The sequence below is a fragment of the Mugil cephalus genome, chromosome 8 (genome assembly GCF_022458985.1).
Source record: "Mugil cephalus isolate CIBA_MC_2020 chromosome 8, CIBA_Mcephalus_1.1, whole genome shotgun sequence".
In the NCBI taxonomy this organism is placed as follows: domain Eukaryota; kingdom Metazoa; phylum Chordata; class Actinopteri; order Mugiliformes; family Mugilidae; genus Mugil; species Mugil cephalus.
The window spans coordinates 14,630,229-14,647,632 of record NC_061777.1 but is presented as its reverse complement, the minus strand read 5'-3'; the positions used below and the strand labels follow the sequence as shown (position 1 = coordinate 14,647,632).

At 43.9% G+C, this 17,404-nt stretch overlaps 2 protein-coding genes across 3 annotated transcripts; one reads left to right on the top strand and one right to left on the bottom strand.

The window, feature by feature from the left end:
- Positions 1-1,058: 1,058 nt before the first annotated feature.
- mtx3 (metaxin 3) lies at positions 1,059-7,478 on the bottom strand. Of its 2 annotated transcripts, XM_047592706.1 has the most exons (9): positions 7,343-7,478; positions 6,229-6,298; positions 5,539-5,615; positions 5,366-5,458; positions 5,097-5,279; positions 4,907-4,983; positions 4,225-4,382; positions 3,922-4,010; positions 1,059-3,792 (listed from the first exon to the last, which is right to left on the bottom strand). In XM_047592706.1, exons 1-9 carry the CDS (start codon positions 7,421-7,423, stop codon positions 3,697-3,699), a joined length of 924 nt encoding a protein of 307 aa, XP_047448662.1. In that variant the 5' UTR covers positions 7,424-7,478; the 3' UTR covers positions 1,059-3,696. The 2 variants fall into 2 exon arrangements, with proteins under 2 accessions (XP_047448662.1, XP_047448664.1); XM_047592708.1 differs by lacking the exon at positions 3,922-4,010.
- A 2,020-nt stretch (positions 7,479-9,498) lies between these two features.
- On the top strand, positions 9,499-17,367 carry thbs4a (thrombospondin 4a). Its single transcript, XM_047591410.1, has 23 exons — positions 9,499-9,737; positions 10,502-10,699; positions 10,798-11,045; positions 11,147-11,249; positions 11,346-11,437; positions 12,056-12,107; positions 12,201-12,388; positions 12,491-12,628; positions 12,724-12,804; positions 12,896-13,048; positions 13,152-13,256; positions 13,339-13,446; positions 13,537-13,696; positions 14,608-14,726; positions 14,809-14,861; positions 14,948-15,032; positions 15,136-15,232; positions 15,309-15,487; positions 16,057-16,105; positions 16,214-16,410; positions 16,497-16,669; positions 16,767-16,906; positions 16,996-17,367. The coding sequence occupies exons 1-23, from the start codon at positions 9,656-9,658 to the stop codon at positions 17,058-17,060; spliced, it is 2,865 nt and encodes a 954-aa protein (XP_047447366.1). The 5' UTR covers positions 9,499-9,655; the 3' UTR covers positions 17,061-17,367.
- The last annotated feature ends 37 nt before the right edge of the window (positions 17,368-17,404 follow it).

Below are 17,404 nucleotides of genomic sequence, written 5' to 3'. Positions count from 1 at the left end.
CCTAAGTGTGTTATTATAAATAACTCTGTTAAAGTGTCATGTCTCAAAGCTTCATCTCAGCATTTCAAGTTATTGGTTACTTGCAAAGCCGACGTTATCAGATCTCATGGTGTCCTTCCTTCCTTCCTGTTCAATGAGATCTTGTGCCGTTTCATGTTGTGACATAATTTCCATAATCTGCAGAGATCAGGGCTGCAAACGCTCAACTTGTTGTCATGTATTTAGGAGTAATAAACATCACGTTAATAGGAAGTGGCGGAGAGACGGGGTTGGTTCAGTTCAGCATCAGTTTGTCAGCGATAGACCTGGTAATATTCCCCCATGTCCACACAAATAGTTATGTTATGTATACCCACACTGTACAAAAAGAAAAAGATTCAGTTTAATCACTTTATTCTTTAATTGTTTATGCAGGAAAGAAAGAAATTTAGGAACCGCTGCTCTAACATGTATCCACCACCAGAGGGCCTGAGTACTCCATTAGTTGTATCACTATTATAGGCCTGGAAAAGTGGATCATATTTTCAGTCGTCTCAAAAGCTCCTGGAAAACACATAATCATTACCAGAGATTAATGGAAATCAATTACTTTTTCGTGTTTTCATTAAAAGAGCTTACTGCCATGTAATTTTATCCTCAATTACACTTCCACACTCCATACACCTAAGGTGGATTACTGCTAAGCTAGAAATAAACGACTCAAGTTGAGTGAACTACAATATACACCTCAAAGTGCCTTTTTATATGACTTACAGTTAATGTAGATATGTCACGTCACTATTTTCCAGGCACTCGCACATTTTTTCCCCTCATATCTGACACTTTTCATCTGTTCTGGAGAAAAAAAAGAGAGAGAGATGGGAGGGAGAGAGGAAGAAGAAGAAGAAGAGGTGTGGTGGGCATACACATGCAAGCCATCAGGGAGCGGCGTCTGGCCTCCGTGTGATGTGCTGGACTGCTCAGCTGGAGCATGAAGGAAAGCTCTTTAAAAAAAAAAGTGACAGCCCCGTTTTACTGGGACTGTCTGTCTTCCTGTAAAGGATAACACCGAGCCGGGGTTAGGTTGGAAAAGGGTGTTGCAGTTTATCTTCCCGACAGGCAAATTCTTTGGCGCAGTCCGGCAGAGACATCCGATACGCACACAATCAATGATGGAGTCACTATTAATCATCATCAGTAAAACCAAATATACCTATTTAGCACAATTTCTTTTTTTTTTTTTACTGGAGCTACTAAAGAGCCAGCCAAGAAATGCCTCAGCGTGAGAATATCTAAAAGTTGAGCATGCATCATTTCCTCTCAGATTGCTTTAGTTTTTTCCACGTCCAAGGCCAGCGCCAGACAAAGAACTCCCTATCCTCCGCACGTCTAAACAAATGATCACACCATCTGAGCGGTGCGGCAGTGAAAGCTTCTGTAATTGTTCCTGGAAAAACAAGTCGCCCGACAGCATGCACTGGTGCATCAGCTCAGTCGGGGGATCCAGGAAAGAGTTGAGTTTAAAAAGAAAAAAGGTAACAAAAAGTCTGAAGAAAAAAAAAAAGACAGGTGACCAGAGCATGGTTGTATGAGACTTGTATTTAAATAATGTGAAAACAGGTGTTACCAGCTGTCAGTCGATTATGAACTGCAACAGAACGGACGAGGATCATGTGTGAAGGACAGGGTTAGTATTTTGACACTTGTACAAAGACCAGCAGTCATGAAGGCACAACGCACCAATGAGCATGTTTCTAAATATGGTGCTTTTAAGGAAATGAACATGTGAAGAGAATAGATTTTTTGTTGTTGTTGTTGTTTTTTGGGGAAGTATCTTAATGTATGAACATCATTTGGCAGAAACACACAAAGAAAATGAAGAGTAACACAAAGTAGACACAGTTCAGTAACACACGCTACCGGTCAAATGTTTAAGAACAGCACACGGTATCTTCTGATATAGTTGGTCAGGGCTCCATCCTGCAGCGTGACCCAGAACTTTAGCCCAGCCTACACCAGAACTACCTCAGGACAAAAACAAGACGGAAAGCTTGGAAACATGGAGAGGACGGCCTGGTCTCCATGGAGATGGTTTGTAATGAACTGGACAGAAGAGTGAAAGCAAAGCGCGCTACAAGTGCCACACATTTCTGGGAACTTGTGCAACAGATTTGTGAAGAACTGTCCAGAAAATATTTGATTATTTCCATTTTAGAAAGAAAGAATGTCACAACTGTGTTAACTTGTTAAAGCAGCCAAATGGCTTCTTTGCTACTCGGACGAGTGGTGAAACATTTTCAAGAAATTCTACAAGTCCAGTTGCATTTATTCAAATGCATTTTGGATTATCGTGACCTGGACGACTGAGAACCTTCACAGACAGGTGTCCAAAGTTAAGAATAATGTGGATTATATATTGATTCCATGATTTTTTTTTTTTTTAACGTCAGTTGTTTATTTGGTCTATGCTTTCATTTCAGAGTAAAATGAGACATTAAACTGCACACATTTCAATAATAATAATAAAAAAAACAAAATAGAAAGAAATAGTAGAGTGTTCTAAAACTTTTGACCGGTAGCGTGTGAGCTGTGATGAAACATTACTGCAAAACAAACTACAGCCACATTTCCGTAGAAATCAGACTATAGGAACAAAGTAAAACAAAAGGCACGTCATGAGATGTTGCGCATACACGTCAGTTCAAACAAATGGGACCGTTAAACAGGTCAATTAAAGCAGCAGAAATTCAAAAAAATCTAAATACACGTTAGAAAATGGTTGTGGAAAATCAAGGCGACAACAAAATGCAAAATACAAATTTAAAACAATCAAAAACAAAGATTAAAAGACAGCGGTGGCTGATAGTATTTAGGACAACTTGCATATAGACACAAATTGGTCCCAAATGTTACGCATAAATAAATTAACACAACATGTAAGGCCCTTTCATTACCTCAGTGCTTTTAACTAAAAGTGTGAACAAGGCGTATCAGCCCTATTTAGTGTAATTTGATTGTAATCATGACAATATTTACAATGATATAAAGTGTACACAGCAGAGGAGGTGAAAGCCAAGTTAAAATAAGTTAAATTCTCTCTAGTCATAGCTGCACACACACTGTACAACATGTCAATGCAAACATTGATAAGAACATATTACAGTGGATTTGATGAAGGATATTTGCCTGGGTGGATGTTAAATTATCAGAGATTCAGATTCAGAGGACAGATGGTTAAAAAGTGACTTCAACTGTTGCCTGATCATCAGCTCAAACTGAAAATAAATCATCAATTTAAAACGACGAGATGAAAACGTTAATAGGAGTGTGACCCATTCAGGTGAATCTCCCTGCTGGACCTCTCATACACTGTGGCGTTCCCTTTAACTCTCCGTGTCTTTCATTTGAGCACCTCGACATTAGCGTTCCATCCTTAACCTCACACATGCACTCAACATTTTTAAATACCGCACACATGCATTTTTTTCTTCCCTTTCGGACGATCACCTCTGAAGTCTATCATCATTATCTTAAAATAGTCTCTTGTAATTATATAGCCATACTTGCATTATTTATTAACTGGTTTCCCATTCAAGTCATACTCCAGCTTTATAGCATTTTCTAGATCTGTAGGTTGTTGAGTCAGATTCAGAGCAGCGACCAGGCTGCTCCCCCCCACGATTCATAAGGCTGCGATCCGGGCTGAGGGGTGGGCTGTTAGGCAGGGGTGGAGCTCTTTGCACCGGACAGACTGGGTTTGGGGTCTGGTCTGTGCGGTTTGTGCTGTGGGCTGCTGCGAAGGTTGTCATCCATCTACAGTAAAGGACGCACAGTTTAGTTATCACCCCAATGGCAATGACAACCGATCTATAACTGTGACAGTACCTGCCGAACGCAACCATGAACCCCATGCAAAAGAAGAGAAAGGGAGAGAAGAAGCACCTTTTCTATCAAGTTGGACTCTTTGTTTACAAGCTGTGTTAGTTTCTGGAGGTTTGCGTCCATTGTTTCCTGAACGGGTGGGGGAGGACCTGAAGAGAGATGAAGGAAAGCAATGCCAACAGGAGAAGACGTTCAGTGTTAAGTCATGTAACAACACGGAAGTAAAAACATGAGATGAAACAACAACGTGAGAAAGAGGAAAGTGCTGATGATGTTAGTTGTTTTGTGTGCTTGGGAAAAAAAAAATCCCTTAAAGCTAAAGTCCCAATGAATGAATATTTCTAGAGTTTGCTGCGAACTTACAAGGGTGATCCGGGCTGAAATAGAGAGCCAGGATGTTTTCACAGAAGTGTGTGAGGTTATCCAGCTGTCTGAGATGGTTCTGCAGAGGACTGCTGGGAAGACTGGCTTTGTGAAGTGGAGCCACAAAACCAAACACGAAGGCATCCAGGCTGGTTGGCCTACGATCACGAGCACACGCACAAAAAAGTACACTCAGTAAATGAAAGCATCATGGTCCTAAATTACATTTAATAATTTTATCTAAACAGTACGAAGCAATTTCTACATCTGATTTCTCCCAGAAGACATCGTCCTCTACTTTCCTGGTAACTCAGTTTATGAGGACGGCGTGTTCTGGGCAGATTAACACATACGCCACGTCCTTTCTGTTTCTTAGTGATGAATTTTACTAAACTCCAGGGGGAACGTTTGACATTTTTTGTATCCAAAATCTTAGACATTTGAATAACATTTTCTCTGAGTCACCTGGAGTGTTTATTTGCCTTCATCTTGTTAAATGAAGCCAGGAATACTGATTAAACAGAGAGTGGAACTACCATTTTTTAAAAAGCCGTTTTTAAAAAAGCAATAAAACGGAAACTACCTAAGACGGTGAATACTTTTTTAGGCACCGTAGCTACAAATATAGCCTTTCACTTAAATGTGAGGCGCAGGCGTTTAAATGAACACCGGGAAAACGCACGAATTTCCGAAGAAGTAGTCAGCTGTTCCCAGTCTGTAGGAGAGGAGATTCAGGCACTCTTTAGCGTCACTGTAGATCTGAGGGAGACAGAGTGATGAAGATTGATAACTTTGCTCCACAAAACATGAAATGTGTTGAAAAACTTGAAAGTGCGTGTTAATGCGTGTTAAATTAAAAAAACAACATTCACCTTTCCCTCCACCTCGGAGATCCTGTGCAGCGGCGCCTCTCCTTTGGTTAGGAGGATGCGGGAGAGGGCGGTGTTGGCGAGGCGGCTGGGGACCACGAAGTTGAGCGGGAAGGGCGAGCGTGCGGCGAACCACGGCCGTGTCAGGTTGGCGTAGTTTTCCGCATCCACCCAGAAAGTGTGCAACTGCGGGACACAGAACACCACCAGAGATGCATCAGCGCTCGGGCGCGAGCAATGTGGAAAAACAGCAGAGGAGAGACGGTCGTCACCAGAGCTGGTCGCAGTTTCTCTTCCAGTAGAGCGATGTAGGCCATTGTGTCTGCTCCTTGCCGGGCTGACAGCTCATAGTCTGCGTTAAACCTCTGCAAGAAGCAAAGAACACTTAGATTTACTACTGCACATCAACTGACTCTGATAAATGGTTTGGGGCGTGCACTCTCACCTGTTTCCTCAGGAAGTTGAGAATCTGTGCAGGTTCTTGAACCGAAGAGTCTCCACAAAGCAACTCTGGGACGGTCACTGTGGACAAATGAGATTTGATGACACACTGCGTAATGAGACATAATGTGACTTAAGAGCCGTGGAGATCTGGCCACGTGCATTATACACAATCAGCCATAACAGTATGACCACCTGCCTAATATTGTGCAGGTCCTCCCTTTGTCACTAAAATAGCCCTCGTCTGTCTAAGCACGGACTCCACTAGACCTGTGAAGGTGTGCAGCGATATCTGGCTCCAAGGAGTTAGCAGCAGATCCTTTAAGGTTCAGACTGGAGTCTCCACGGATCGGGATTGTTTGTCCGGCACATTGGACCACTTTTAATAGGCACTGACTACTGCAGATGGGGAACACCCCTCAAGAGATGCAGTTTTGAAGATGATCCGACCCAGTCGTCTAGCCATCAAAATGTTTTTCTTGTCTCGGACACATCAACTTTGAGGACAAAATGTTCAGTCGCTGCCGACATATAAACATAAATCTGTCTCAAAGGGCTGGATTTTTAAAAGCACATTTTCCAAACCTGTACGATTATATGTTCGCCAGATTCAACAATCATTCCTACCTGGGTCACATAATTCTCTTTGACCACAATGTTTAAAAACTCTGGCTTACGAGAAGCTGCAGCCCACCTGTTATCGTCTTCCACGTCCAGTCTATAGGAGAAAGTGTGACTTTCGCCCCAGAAAACTTGGCGTATGCCTGAAAGAGAGCCAACGAGTGACCGTGAACAAGATGGTGAAACACAGTCAGCGCATTTATCAGTCTGCTGCCATAGGTGATCTGCAGGATCTGCAGGAACAGATGATGACCCAGAATTACTGCAGCACACGACGTTAAGGGGAAAACATCACAGTCTGTTAACATTTGCATGATCTCAGCCTTACAATGAACACTTGTACCGTGAGTAGGGATTTGGCACTATAGAGACACTATAAAGCAGCTGTACAGAAAAAAAGGGAAAACAAGCAAATAAAAAGCAAAATAAAAAGTAGTTTTTTTCTTTTTTTTACATAGTTAAAAATAGTGAAGGTCAGGTTGAACTGACAGGAAACAAAGAACAGCATTATAATTATTATTATTATTATAGCTGACACAGATAAAGTTTTATCAGTGACGTTGTCTGACGTGCTGTATTTTTAAATACATTTTAAAAGCTGTTAACCAAACCAGAAGCCATTAGTGCCATTAGTGTCGCTTATTAAAATGTTTAAAAGACGCCATAAATGTAAGAAAACTACAACCAAAAAAAAAAGTGTCACCTTGTGGCAAGAGCTGTAACTACACACATTTATTAACAACACGTTAAAACGGCACGTAAACAGCTCAATGTTCATTTTCCGACCAGCTCACGAATAGCTGGCCCATTCTCTACAGCTGCCAAGCCAAAGAAACACGACTGTAGCACAGTGAATTAAAAACAACGAGCTGACCTTGAGAGAACACACTTCCCTTAGAAATGGGAGCGACTTCTGACAACCAGCCACACACGAAGGACAAATCATGCAAACCAGCACTGCTGTTATTTATCATCTGGGACAGGGAAACCACCTGGAGGTATTATTTTCTACCCTGCACACCGACGAGGCTAAGTTACAAACTGCAGCAAGTAAGGTAGCATGCGAGCTAATCACAGAGACACAATGAGAGGAGACGCAAAAAACCCCGGAGAAGTAACATGTCGCCTTGAAAGCAGCGCTGGACGTAGTGGCCGCACTGTTGTTTACAAGCAGACGATAGCCTTACCAGAACTATCAGGGACTCGGTGTGAACAGAAGGCAAACCCCAGTCTCCTCCCCAGCATCTCAGCTCCATGGCAGCCGCCATGTTGGATCCGTGGAAGGAGGCGGGGGCGTCACCGGGCACCTGTCAATCATTCCGGAGTCTGCAGAGGCAGAGGGGAAAACTCTGGACAAAACATTAGGTACATTAATTAAAACTAACGTGTCCTAACACATAACACTCATGTATTAAAACTTAGCTTCGTGTCTGTTATGATGTTTAGTTTTTGTCGAAACGGTTAACAAACAAAGGAGATAATTTACCTTTTACCATTTATTTGCCATAAATGTTTTTACTTACTTCCTCCAAACTGTCAATGGAGGATGTAAACATGACTGTGTATGTAGGATGTTATGTCTGGTGCTCCTCAGCTGTACTGAATTAAAAGCAGAAGCTTTTCTGTTATTTATCCAAGCCCCCTGGCTGAAATGGTTTGGCTCAAATTATAGAAACAGCAGGTGGTGTTCAGCAGTATAAAGTTGAAGCTAATATAGTACAGCATTTCTTACTTTTTCTTACTTTTTCTTCTTGCATTTTCTTACTAGTGTGCCTAATGAACTGGCAACTGAGGAGTATATATATATATAATGTGTGTGTGTGTGTGTGTGTGTGTGTGTGTGTGTGTGTGTGTGTGTGTGTGTGTGTGTCATTAGCTGTTTGACAATTTAATGACACCTTATTGTAGAGTTGGTATGAACTGGTGAGGTAATCATGACATAATGAAACACAGCAACATGGTGAGTGGCTTCATTAGGAGGGCAAAAACAGTAGCTCCGAGCTCATGAAACCACATCTAACAAAAACACAAAGGTGTTGTTTGTATGTTGTTGCCACTGATACCGATGTTAAGATTTATCAGCCTACTTCATGACTTAGCTCCTGATTCAGATCGAATCAGAATCCATTTATTTAGAAAATGGCCCGTACGTAAGTATAAAGAACATGAAACAGACATATTGTTCTACATAAATAATACATGTGTGTTAAATTACTTTACAATCTATACAACATACAGTGACAACAAAAATTCTTAGTCCGGTGAATACAAGGAAAGTGTGCTGCTACTGTGCAACAATTACCAGGGAAACAGATGCATTGCTGATTTATTAAATGTCAAAATAACATGAACTGAAGTTATATAACTGAGCTGCCCCTTTGTCTGGTTTCCTGTTTTTACATAAGCAGCCCAGAGTAGTGACAGTGACACAGCGTCTAAATATGCCACCCAATGGAAGAAGTGATCATTGCGTGTTTTGATTACCATTTTTGCGTCATTTTTGCTTATTTCCATCCACAATAGTATAAAAATCTGTCCCAGGCCCGTGTCTGATGGTCAGACTTACGAGAGGCTGCCAGGTGTTTGATCGCAGGCCAGGCAGCCAGACGCAGGCGACTCTACGGTGATAATGCACCAAGGAATGGTAAATGTCTGTCTTTGGCTTGGGCCAGCAGCAGAGACGCTGAAATGCATTTGAGGTTAGTCGAAAAAGGTTTTTGAGACAAGTACCAGACATCTATCATCAGATGTTTCCAGCGCTGAAAAAAACTCTCTGTCCCACATTCTCCAATAGATGGAAACTGAAGAAGGTTTTCAGAGGCATTTAGAACCGGTTAAAGTCAATCAAATTAAAAGCATCTGTCATAGATTTATGTCTTTCAACTGGCAAACTGAAGACGCTCTAGGGTAATAAACCCACATTTATAACTCAGGTTGGCTGATTCCACACAAGGTTATTTAGATTATTTCTCTGCTATTTTAACACAAACCTCCAAAAGATGACGAAATGAATTATTTATTTTTCTTGATGAATACAAACACATAAAGGGATTTGGCTCGTGTAGTATTTGTGGCAAAAACATTTAAACATCATTCATAGTGATCTGCAGTGTCTCACTTTAATAACATTAAAAGTTCATGTAGCACTTTTCATAATGTCCTTTTGGTTTTAAAGAGAGCAATGACATACAGATAATAATTTCATGAGCTGACGGTAACAAGGGGACCCTCCCCACAAACTTTTTAAACAGTCTCCTCACTGCTACTTTTTTCTTCTTTTTTTTTTTAACAGCTGTGATTCGAAGACACTCCCCCCTTTGCTTTAAAAGCCTGTGGACACAAAAGCATCTCACCTCTGTTGAGATTTTGCTTCGAGATCTGGTCTTGTCGTCATCGCTCTGTGGACGAACGGTCTGTGACACTTTTATTGATCCGCCGGAGGAAAGTTCTTACCCCAGAAACGGCGCTGCTTTTGAGGTGTGTCCCGCTCTGGAGTGCTGATGATGGAAATGTGTGTCAGAGCAGTGGCTCTGTCTCTGGTGCTGCAGCAGCTGGTGCTCGCTGTCACAGCTGAAGGCATGGGTGAGTACTGGCTCCTCTCCATCCATGTCCATAATACAAACATCGCACAAGATGTCCCTGTGCTCTGTATATGTTAAATATATACACATAACTGCTTTACTAAATATTTTTTCAATTAGCAGTCTGCAAAAAAAAAAAAAAATCTATAAAAGTCTGTCTGTCTCTGCTGATTCGAGTTTTTCTGTGGCTTGCAGGGTTTTGATGTGTAGGATCTGGTAACAGTCTGACCTAATTAAGGTGGTGCGACAACGCTTAGTGCCATCTGAGAAATGCATTTGTGAAACATTCATTTGCCTGGAAACTACGCTCAAAAGTTTCCATTAAAGGCTCTGTCACTTCGCCTTGAAACTGGATTTCTTGAAGTTCAGCTGATGGCAGTGTGGAAGTGTTTTCGTGTGTAATGTGTCCGTCCATGTGCGTTAGTGCGAGGCAGCGGGATCGTTCCAATGGAAAGAGTTTATTGCTGCTCCTTTCTGCTGCTTCTGCCGCTGCAGTGTACCGCTCTATAAAACACAGCAGGATGCAAATAATAAAGTACCACAGTGCTCTGACTCAGCAGTGGCAATCTATACGACACTGGGAGCTACAGCCATTAAGACTCAAACTCAAAATACTGATAAAAAAAAAAAAAGTAACAGCAGCACCACGTGTACTGGATGAAGTGCCTCACGCATATGCCTCACGCATATTGACAAACCGTTATACAGTGTGTTACTCTTTCTTTCGTTGCTCGACTGGAATCTAACAACTCTCTCCTGTGTTAGTCTACGACCTGCTGGTGTCTCCAGACTGCCTGCCAGACCTGCTGCAAGGAAGCCTGAAGAACAAAGGGCGAGATGAGGCTTTCCTCCTCTCGTCCTTCAGGCTCCACAGCAAGGCCCCCACTTCCCTCTACAGCGTCATCAACCCCAAAGACAACACCAAGTACCTGGAGTTCAGTGTTCAGGCCAAACTGAACAAAGGTGAATCGTCATGGTGACACACATGACTCTGTCTGTGACAAACACACACCACACACTCCTGTTTTAACTCTCTTTGTTGTTTTTCTTCTGCCTCTCAGTGACTCTCCGTTACCAGAAGTCTGACGGCAGGTTTGGCACCGCCAGTTTCAACCACGCATCCCTCGCAGACGGGCAGGAGCATCACGTGATGCTGCACGCCAGCGGCCTACAGCGCGGCCCGCCCCGCCTCAACATCTACGTAGACTGTAGGCTGGCTCACAGCGTGGCTGACGTGCCGGCCGCGTTTGGGTCACTCCCACCGGGTCCCAACAAGGTGGCACTTAGGACCCTGCAGTCGAGCGGACAGGTGAGTAACAGCTGAAGTTACAGAGGCACTGCATGCTGCTTTTCATTCTAATCCTAATTCTCATTCTCTACATTTCTCTCTTTGTTTCATTCCCTTTTAAGGACGAACTGACCGACTTGAAGCTGGTGATAGAAGACACCATAGACAATGTGGCCACTCTGCAGGACTGCAGCATGGGCCAGGCTGAATCTCTGCAGCTGCTCAGTGAGAACAAACCTCAAGTGACTGACATCCCAAAGCATAAGGACACATTAACCTGCGATGCGTGATCTAATTGTTTAACTTGTGAATTCTAATCAGGCGTGCAGCGAGGCAGGACGGTGCAAGATCAGGCCACTATGTCGGAGTTGAAGACCATGTTATCTGAGATGAAGGAGTTGCTCCACCAGCAGGTAACCTGCTTTGTGTGTGACTCACATGGGTAAACCAACACAAAGTTATAATAAAAGCTTTAGTAATGATAGCGCTGTTTGCCTTTATTTATGGTGGCTTTTTAAATACAGGTTAATGTTGAGGTGAAATTAAACAGTCAGACATGTAAGGAAGGTTTGTCGAATACACTGAGTGGCAGAAGACAGGGGCAGGGGAGGCCCCTGGTTGTTCGGCAGGATTATGGCACGCTATTGTAAACACTTGATAAACCCTTGTCTTGTAACCTAAGCAACGGACGGCTGAGTAAATGTGAAAATCACACCTTCGACTCAGCGGCGGATAGACATTCATGAGCTGTGATGATCGTTTAAAGCACAGGATTTATTTGGAGTTCAGACATCAAACAGGAACCCTGAGGCAATACGATGCTATTTAGACATTATCAGATGCCAGAGGAAATCTTTTAAAGAGGGAAAATGCAGAAGTGCAGCTAACCCAAGCATACGCACATTTTATAGCTTCCCAAATATCGTTCAGCCTTTGAAAGATTGCGGCGCTATTGACTGTAAGTTGATAACGCAATCACATGAGCGGCAGAGTTTATTAACAGGCCTACTCTCTATTTCTCTTGGGCTAAGATTAAGGAGACGACATTTCTGAGGAATACCATTGCGGAGTGTCTGGCCTGCGGTGAGCTCTGCAAACACTGATTAGACAGTATTTAGACATGAGACACCAAAGTGACGTTTTAAGTCTGCCATCTGTATGTGTGTGTGCATCCAGGACTCCAGGGCAATCCAACCAACACAGGTCCAGCTCCACATCCTCAGCCTAAACCTCTGACTCAGTGCCCACCTGGGACCTGTTTCAGACAGAACATGTGCATCCCTTCCGAGTTGGGTGGCTTCCAGTGTGCACCCTGTCCTGATGGATATACAGGAGATGGGGTATACTGTGATGATGTAGATGAGGTATGGGTTTTCCATCTCTCGGTGTGCACATACAGCATATATCTGCCACCGGTAAGCGATGGTGTTATCTTTTTATGACCTTGTGTTTTTTGTGTATTTTAGTGCCAGTTTAATCCATGCTTCCCTGGTGTTCGGTGTGTGAACACTGCTCCTGGTTTTCGATGTGAGAAGTGCCCTCTGGGATACACTGGGCCAGAGTTAAATGGAGTGGGAGTGTCTTATGCTAAGGCAAACAAACAGGTAATAATACACAATAAAGGATTTATTCAGATGGATTTATCTGTGCCTGCCGACAATATATGATCATTTTTTTCTACTTTGGGCACGGTTCTTAGGTGTGTGAAGATATAGATGAGTGTCTGAACCCGCCTGAGACCGGAGGTTGCACCCCCAACTCCGAATGCTTCAACAGTATAGTAAGACCGCTGGCTTTGGTGCACGATTATATATATATATTTTTTTAAAAGGCAAGGGCTTGGGTTTGTGACTCTGCACTGTCCTCACCAGGGCTCCTACCGCTGTGGAGAGTGTAAAGCTGGATTCACGGGTGACCAGGTGAGAGGCTGCCACGGTGCCAGGCTTTGCCCCAACGGCCAACCCAACCCCTGTGACACCAACGCAGAGTGTGTCGTGGAAAGAGACGGTAGCATTAGCTGTGTGGTAAGAACTGAGGGCAATGTGATTAGGTTCACTGCTTTTCAACTTTAAATTTAGCAAATGAAATGTCTTGACCTGTTTTTTTCCCCCTTCTCGCGTGCGACAGTGTGGCATTGGCTGGGCCGGCAATGGCTACGTGTGTGGGAGGGACACAGATATTGACGCGCATCCTGACAATAAACTCCAGTGCAGAGACAACTCCTGTAAGAAGGTACTCCTTTCTACATCCCCTGCCTCCCCTCACATTTAATGCATGCCAGTATTAAAAACATTGCTATGTGCATTGTTTCCAGGACAACTGTAAGATGGTGCCAAACTCCGGCCAAGAGGATGCAGACAGGGACGGGATGGGTGACGCCTGCGATGAGGATGCAGACAATGACGGCATCGTCAACTTGGATGTAGGTGACCTAACTTCAAAATCCATGAAATACAGTGAACTCTCGCAGGGTTTATTTGATGAGCTGCTGCACTTCATTTCCCTGTCCCAGGATAACTGCTGGCTGGTTCCTAATGTGGACCAGAGGAACAGTGACAAGGATCTCCATGGCGACGCTTGTGACAACTGCAGGACAGTGGAAAATCCCTCACAGAGGGACACAGATCAGGATGGTCTGGGAGATGAATGTGATGATGACATGGACGGAGATGGTAAGTGTGTGTGTGTGTGTTCATGTTTACAGTTGACAAAAACAAATTGTAGTCACTTAGTTTTGTGAAAGCCCTACATCACTGGGTGTAAATAAAGGAAAAGCAATAAAAGACGGTTGGCTGACGGTTGAGTCGGAGGTGTACTAAGTGGCCTGTAAGTCCTTTTATTGCATGAATTAGGTAAATATAGGAACACAATGTGAAACCTTACGGCTGATAAACGCATTAAGAGTCTGTCTCTGTGAGGGCTGTTACCCAAACCACAGCCTGTCTGGAGCAGACTGCCCCGGACAAGAATATGACCTTTATGGTCCGGTTTGGAGGATGTAGACGAGAACATTTTTTGTTGCTTTCTCTGGACTGTCAGTGCTTTATCTGTGCAAAACATCCTACTGGTCTTTTTTGTGTGTCTGTTTCCAATTCACATCCTCTGCCAGTTAGATCACTGGCTCACAGGAGAAAAAAAAACTACTTCAGCATCATTAAAGTAGTAGAGCAAGTTAAAAAGTAAAAAAAGGTTCCAGCATTATGGTCTCACGATACCTCATCTGATTGGCCTTTCAGGCAACCTCCTATTGGCTGCAGTTTTAACTTTTTGTGTACAAACTTGTATAAACTTCCAATTGTTGCATGTTTAGACTCTGTTTGGTGGCTTCTATTCGCATGGTTTGGCAGACCATTGTTTACGTCTTTACCTCAAAGGCTGAATTTTTAAGCACTTGGTCATGTCTGTCTCTGCACTACAAGCTTTTTTCCACGGTAAGTCCCTGCCAGGCTTTGAGGGCCAATGGAAACTATTTCACCTTCGTCTTACACAAACACCCCCATCTGGTGATGGACTACTTTCTTTTGTGCTTTCTTTCTTTTTTCCCCGGTCGTGACGCAGAAGTTAAACTTCCTTATGTTCTCAGGCTTGAAAAATATTCTGGACAACTGCCCACGAGTGCCCAACATAGACCAGAATGATAAAGACAATGACGGGGTGGGGGATGTCTGTGACAGCTGTCCTGATATGGCCAACCCTAACCAGGTATCAAACCAAACAATAGCTAGAAAAAGATTCATCTGCTGCCGCAACTCTGACGGCCAGTCTTTGTTTTGTCTGCCTGCAGTCCGACTCAGATGATGATCTTGTAGGAGACACCTGTGACACCAACATAGACAGGTAGAGTCCACATCATGAGCTGAAAGTCCATAAACAGGTGTCAGGGTTTGCTGTTCGCTTTATCTGTCCTATGTCTTCCTTGTCAGTGATGGAGACGGACATCAAAACACAAAAGACAACTGTCCCACGGTCATCAACTCCTCTCAGCTGGACACTGACAAGGATGGATTGGTTTGAGCTCGTTCTTTAACCATTTACTCAACAGATCGCATCAAACTAATTCCGTACATGTATGGTGACATGTGCAGCTGACGCCTCTTTGGTCTTTTTGTAGGGAGATGAATGTGACGATGACGACGACAACGATGGCATACCGGACGACGACGACAACTGCAGACTCGTTCCCAACCCAGACCAAAAGGACTCCAACAGTTAGTATCACTTGGATGTGTTCCTGCCTGGGTGTCAGTGTGAGTTTGTTGACTAAGCTGCGTCAATGTGTTTCAGAGGACAACGTTGGAGACGCGTGTGAAGGAGACTTTGACAAAGACAATGTCATTGACATAATTGACCACTGTCCGGAGAACGCTGAAGTCACCCTGACCGACTTCAGAGCTTATCAGACTGTGGTGCTGGACCCAGAGGGAGACTCTCAGATAGACCCCAACTGGGTGGTTCTCAACCAGGTAAACACTCAATTCAGTGTTTTGCTGGGAAACTTTTGTACCTCGCATTCATTCATGTGGATGATACTTATACATGTACCACCCAGCTAGACCAGACCATCTCATAGCAATGACACTCCTTGATGGCAGCAGCCATCCTCAGCATGATGCAGCCTGACACAGACACACACAAAAACAGCACAAGGTGTTGACCTGGCCTCCAAATTCACCAGATCGCAAACTGATCAAGTATCTGTGTGATGCACTGGAACAAGCCTGATCCATAGAGGCCACTGCTCAACCCATAGGACCCAAAGACCCCCACTAACATCTTGTTGCCAGACACCACAGGGCACCCTCAGAAGACCCATGTCCATTCTCTGACGACTCACAACTGTTTTGGAGGCACAAGGGAGACCTACACAATATTAGGAAGGTGGTCATAATGTTATGCCTGATCCGTGTAGCTGGCTTTCATTCTATAGCGGAAGCTTACTCCGCACTAAAGTAATGCATCGCACTTTTTGGAAGTATTCACCAATATTTTTCATGTCTCTCATGGCATCACTTCCCTTCTGTTTTTCTGTCAGGGCATGGAGATAGTCCAGACCATGAACTCTGACCCTGGTCTCGCTGTAGGTATGTGCAGAATGCCTTCGTACTATCACACCCCATCTCTTACTAAATAACTTATTTTCCCCCATTCATCCATGTGCTATGTCATCTGTCCTCTCTTTATATCCGCAGGCTACAAAGCGTTCAGTGGAGTTGACTTTGAGGGAACCTTCCACGTGAACACAGTGACAGATGACGACTACGCTGGCTTCATCTTCGGATACCAGGACTCCTCCTCCTTCTATGTAGTGATGTGGAAACAGACCGAGCAGACCTACTGGCAGGCTGCGCCCTTCAGGGCCGTCGCTGAGCCGGGAATACAGCTCAAGGTGTGGTGGAAGTGCTTTTGCTGCTAATTGCCTGTTGTCAGCTTCAAATTTCCCCCCTCTGATCTTATGTGGCTATTTATCTCCAGGTGGTGAAGTCTAAGACGGGCCCTGGTGAGTATCTGAGGAACTCCCTGTGGCACACAGGAAACACCCCCGAACAGGTACGTCTCCTGTGGAAAGACCCCAGGAACGTCGGCTGGAAGGACAAGGTTTCCTACCGCTGGTTCCTCCAGCACAGACCACAGGTTGGATACATCAGGTACAAGAAGAAAAAGAAACTCGCCACCACAGATACATACCCACGTCCAGTACACGGTGAGAGCCGACTAACTGCTTTCACCTCTTGTGCGAACCAGGGCTCGCTTTTTCGAGGGTTCAACCCTGGTTGCGGACACATCAGTGATCATTGACACCAGTATGAGAGGCGGGCGACTGGGCGTGTTCTGCTTCTCGCAGGAAAATATCATCTGGTCCAACCTGAAGTACCGCTGCAATGGTGAGTGTCTGAGAGTGGAAGACAGCCCAGTCGGTCATGCAAGGTGTATATATAGACACACTCATGAGATTTTCTTCTCGTTCCCGCAGACACAATTCCCGCCGACTACCAGGATCTGCCCACAGCCCAGACTGAAATCAGAGATGGGGTTTAATCCGTCGAAGGACGCATACGTACAAGGAGCAGGCTTCATTGTTGAGAACGGGACGATGAATGTAAGAGGGATCACGACTGACCGTTTGGATGACAGCGTTTTAACTTTGTCATTAGAGTGAAAGGGTTTAAGAAAAGCTTGACGTTGGGCATTAGTATGATTTCAGTATAAATGAAAAATCATATAATCTTTTATAAATCATGCAGTTTCTGTGTACATCTATGCAATATCACCTTCTGTCTCTCAAGTGCTGTTAAAGATGCTTTTTCCCTTCTATTAAGTACAATAAAAAAAAAAATCAAAGCATCTTCTGTCTCAGTATTGTGTATTTATCTCTGTGAAGG

Excerpts from the sequence above, each read along its gene's own strand:
- thbs4a (XM_047591410.1), top strand. The coding sequence starts at position 9,656 with ATGATGGAAATGTGTGTCAGAGCAGTGGCTCTGTCTCTGGTGCTGCAG. Across the intron at positions 12,108-12,200 it reads TGCGGAGTGTCTGGCCTGCG|GACTCCAGGGCAATCCAACC; the intron begins GTGAGCTCTGCA and ends GTGTGCATCCAG. Across the intron at positions 16,670-16,766 it reads CCACAGGTTGGATACATCAG|GGCTCGCTTTTTCGAGGGTT; the intron begins GTACAAGAAGAA and ends TGTGCGAACCAG.
- mtx3 (XM_047592706.1), bottom strand. The coding sequence starts at position 7,423 with ATGGCGGCTGCCATGGAGCTGAGATGCTGGGGAGGAGACTGGGGTTTG. Across the intron at positions 6,299-7,342 it reads CCGAGTCCCTGATAGTTCTG|GCATACGCCAAGTTTTCTGG; the intron begins GTAAGGCTATCG and ends GCTCTCTTTCAG. Across the intron at positions 5,459-5,538 it reads TCAACTTCCTGAGGAAACAG|AGGTTTAACGCAGACTATGA; the intron begins GTGAGAGTGCAC and ends TGCTTCTTGCAG.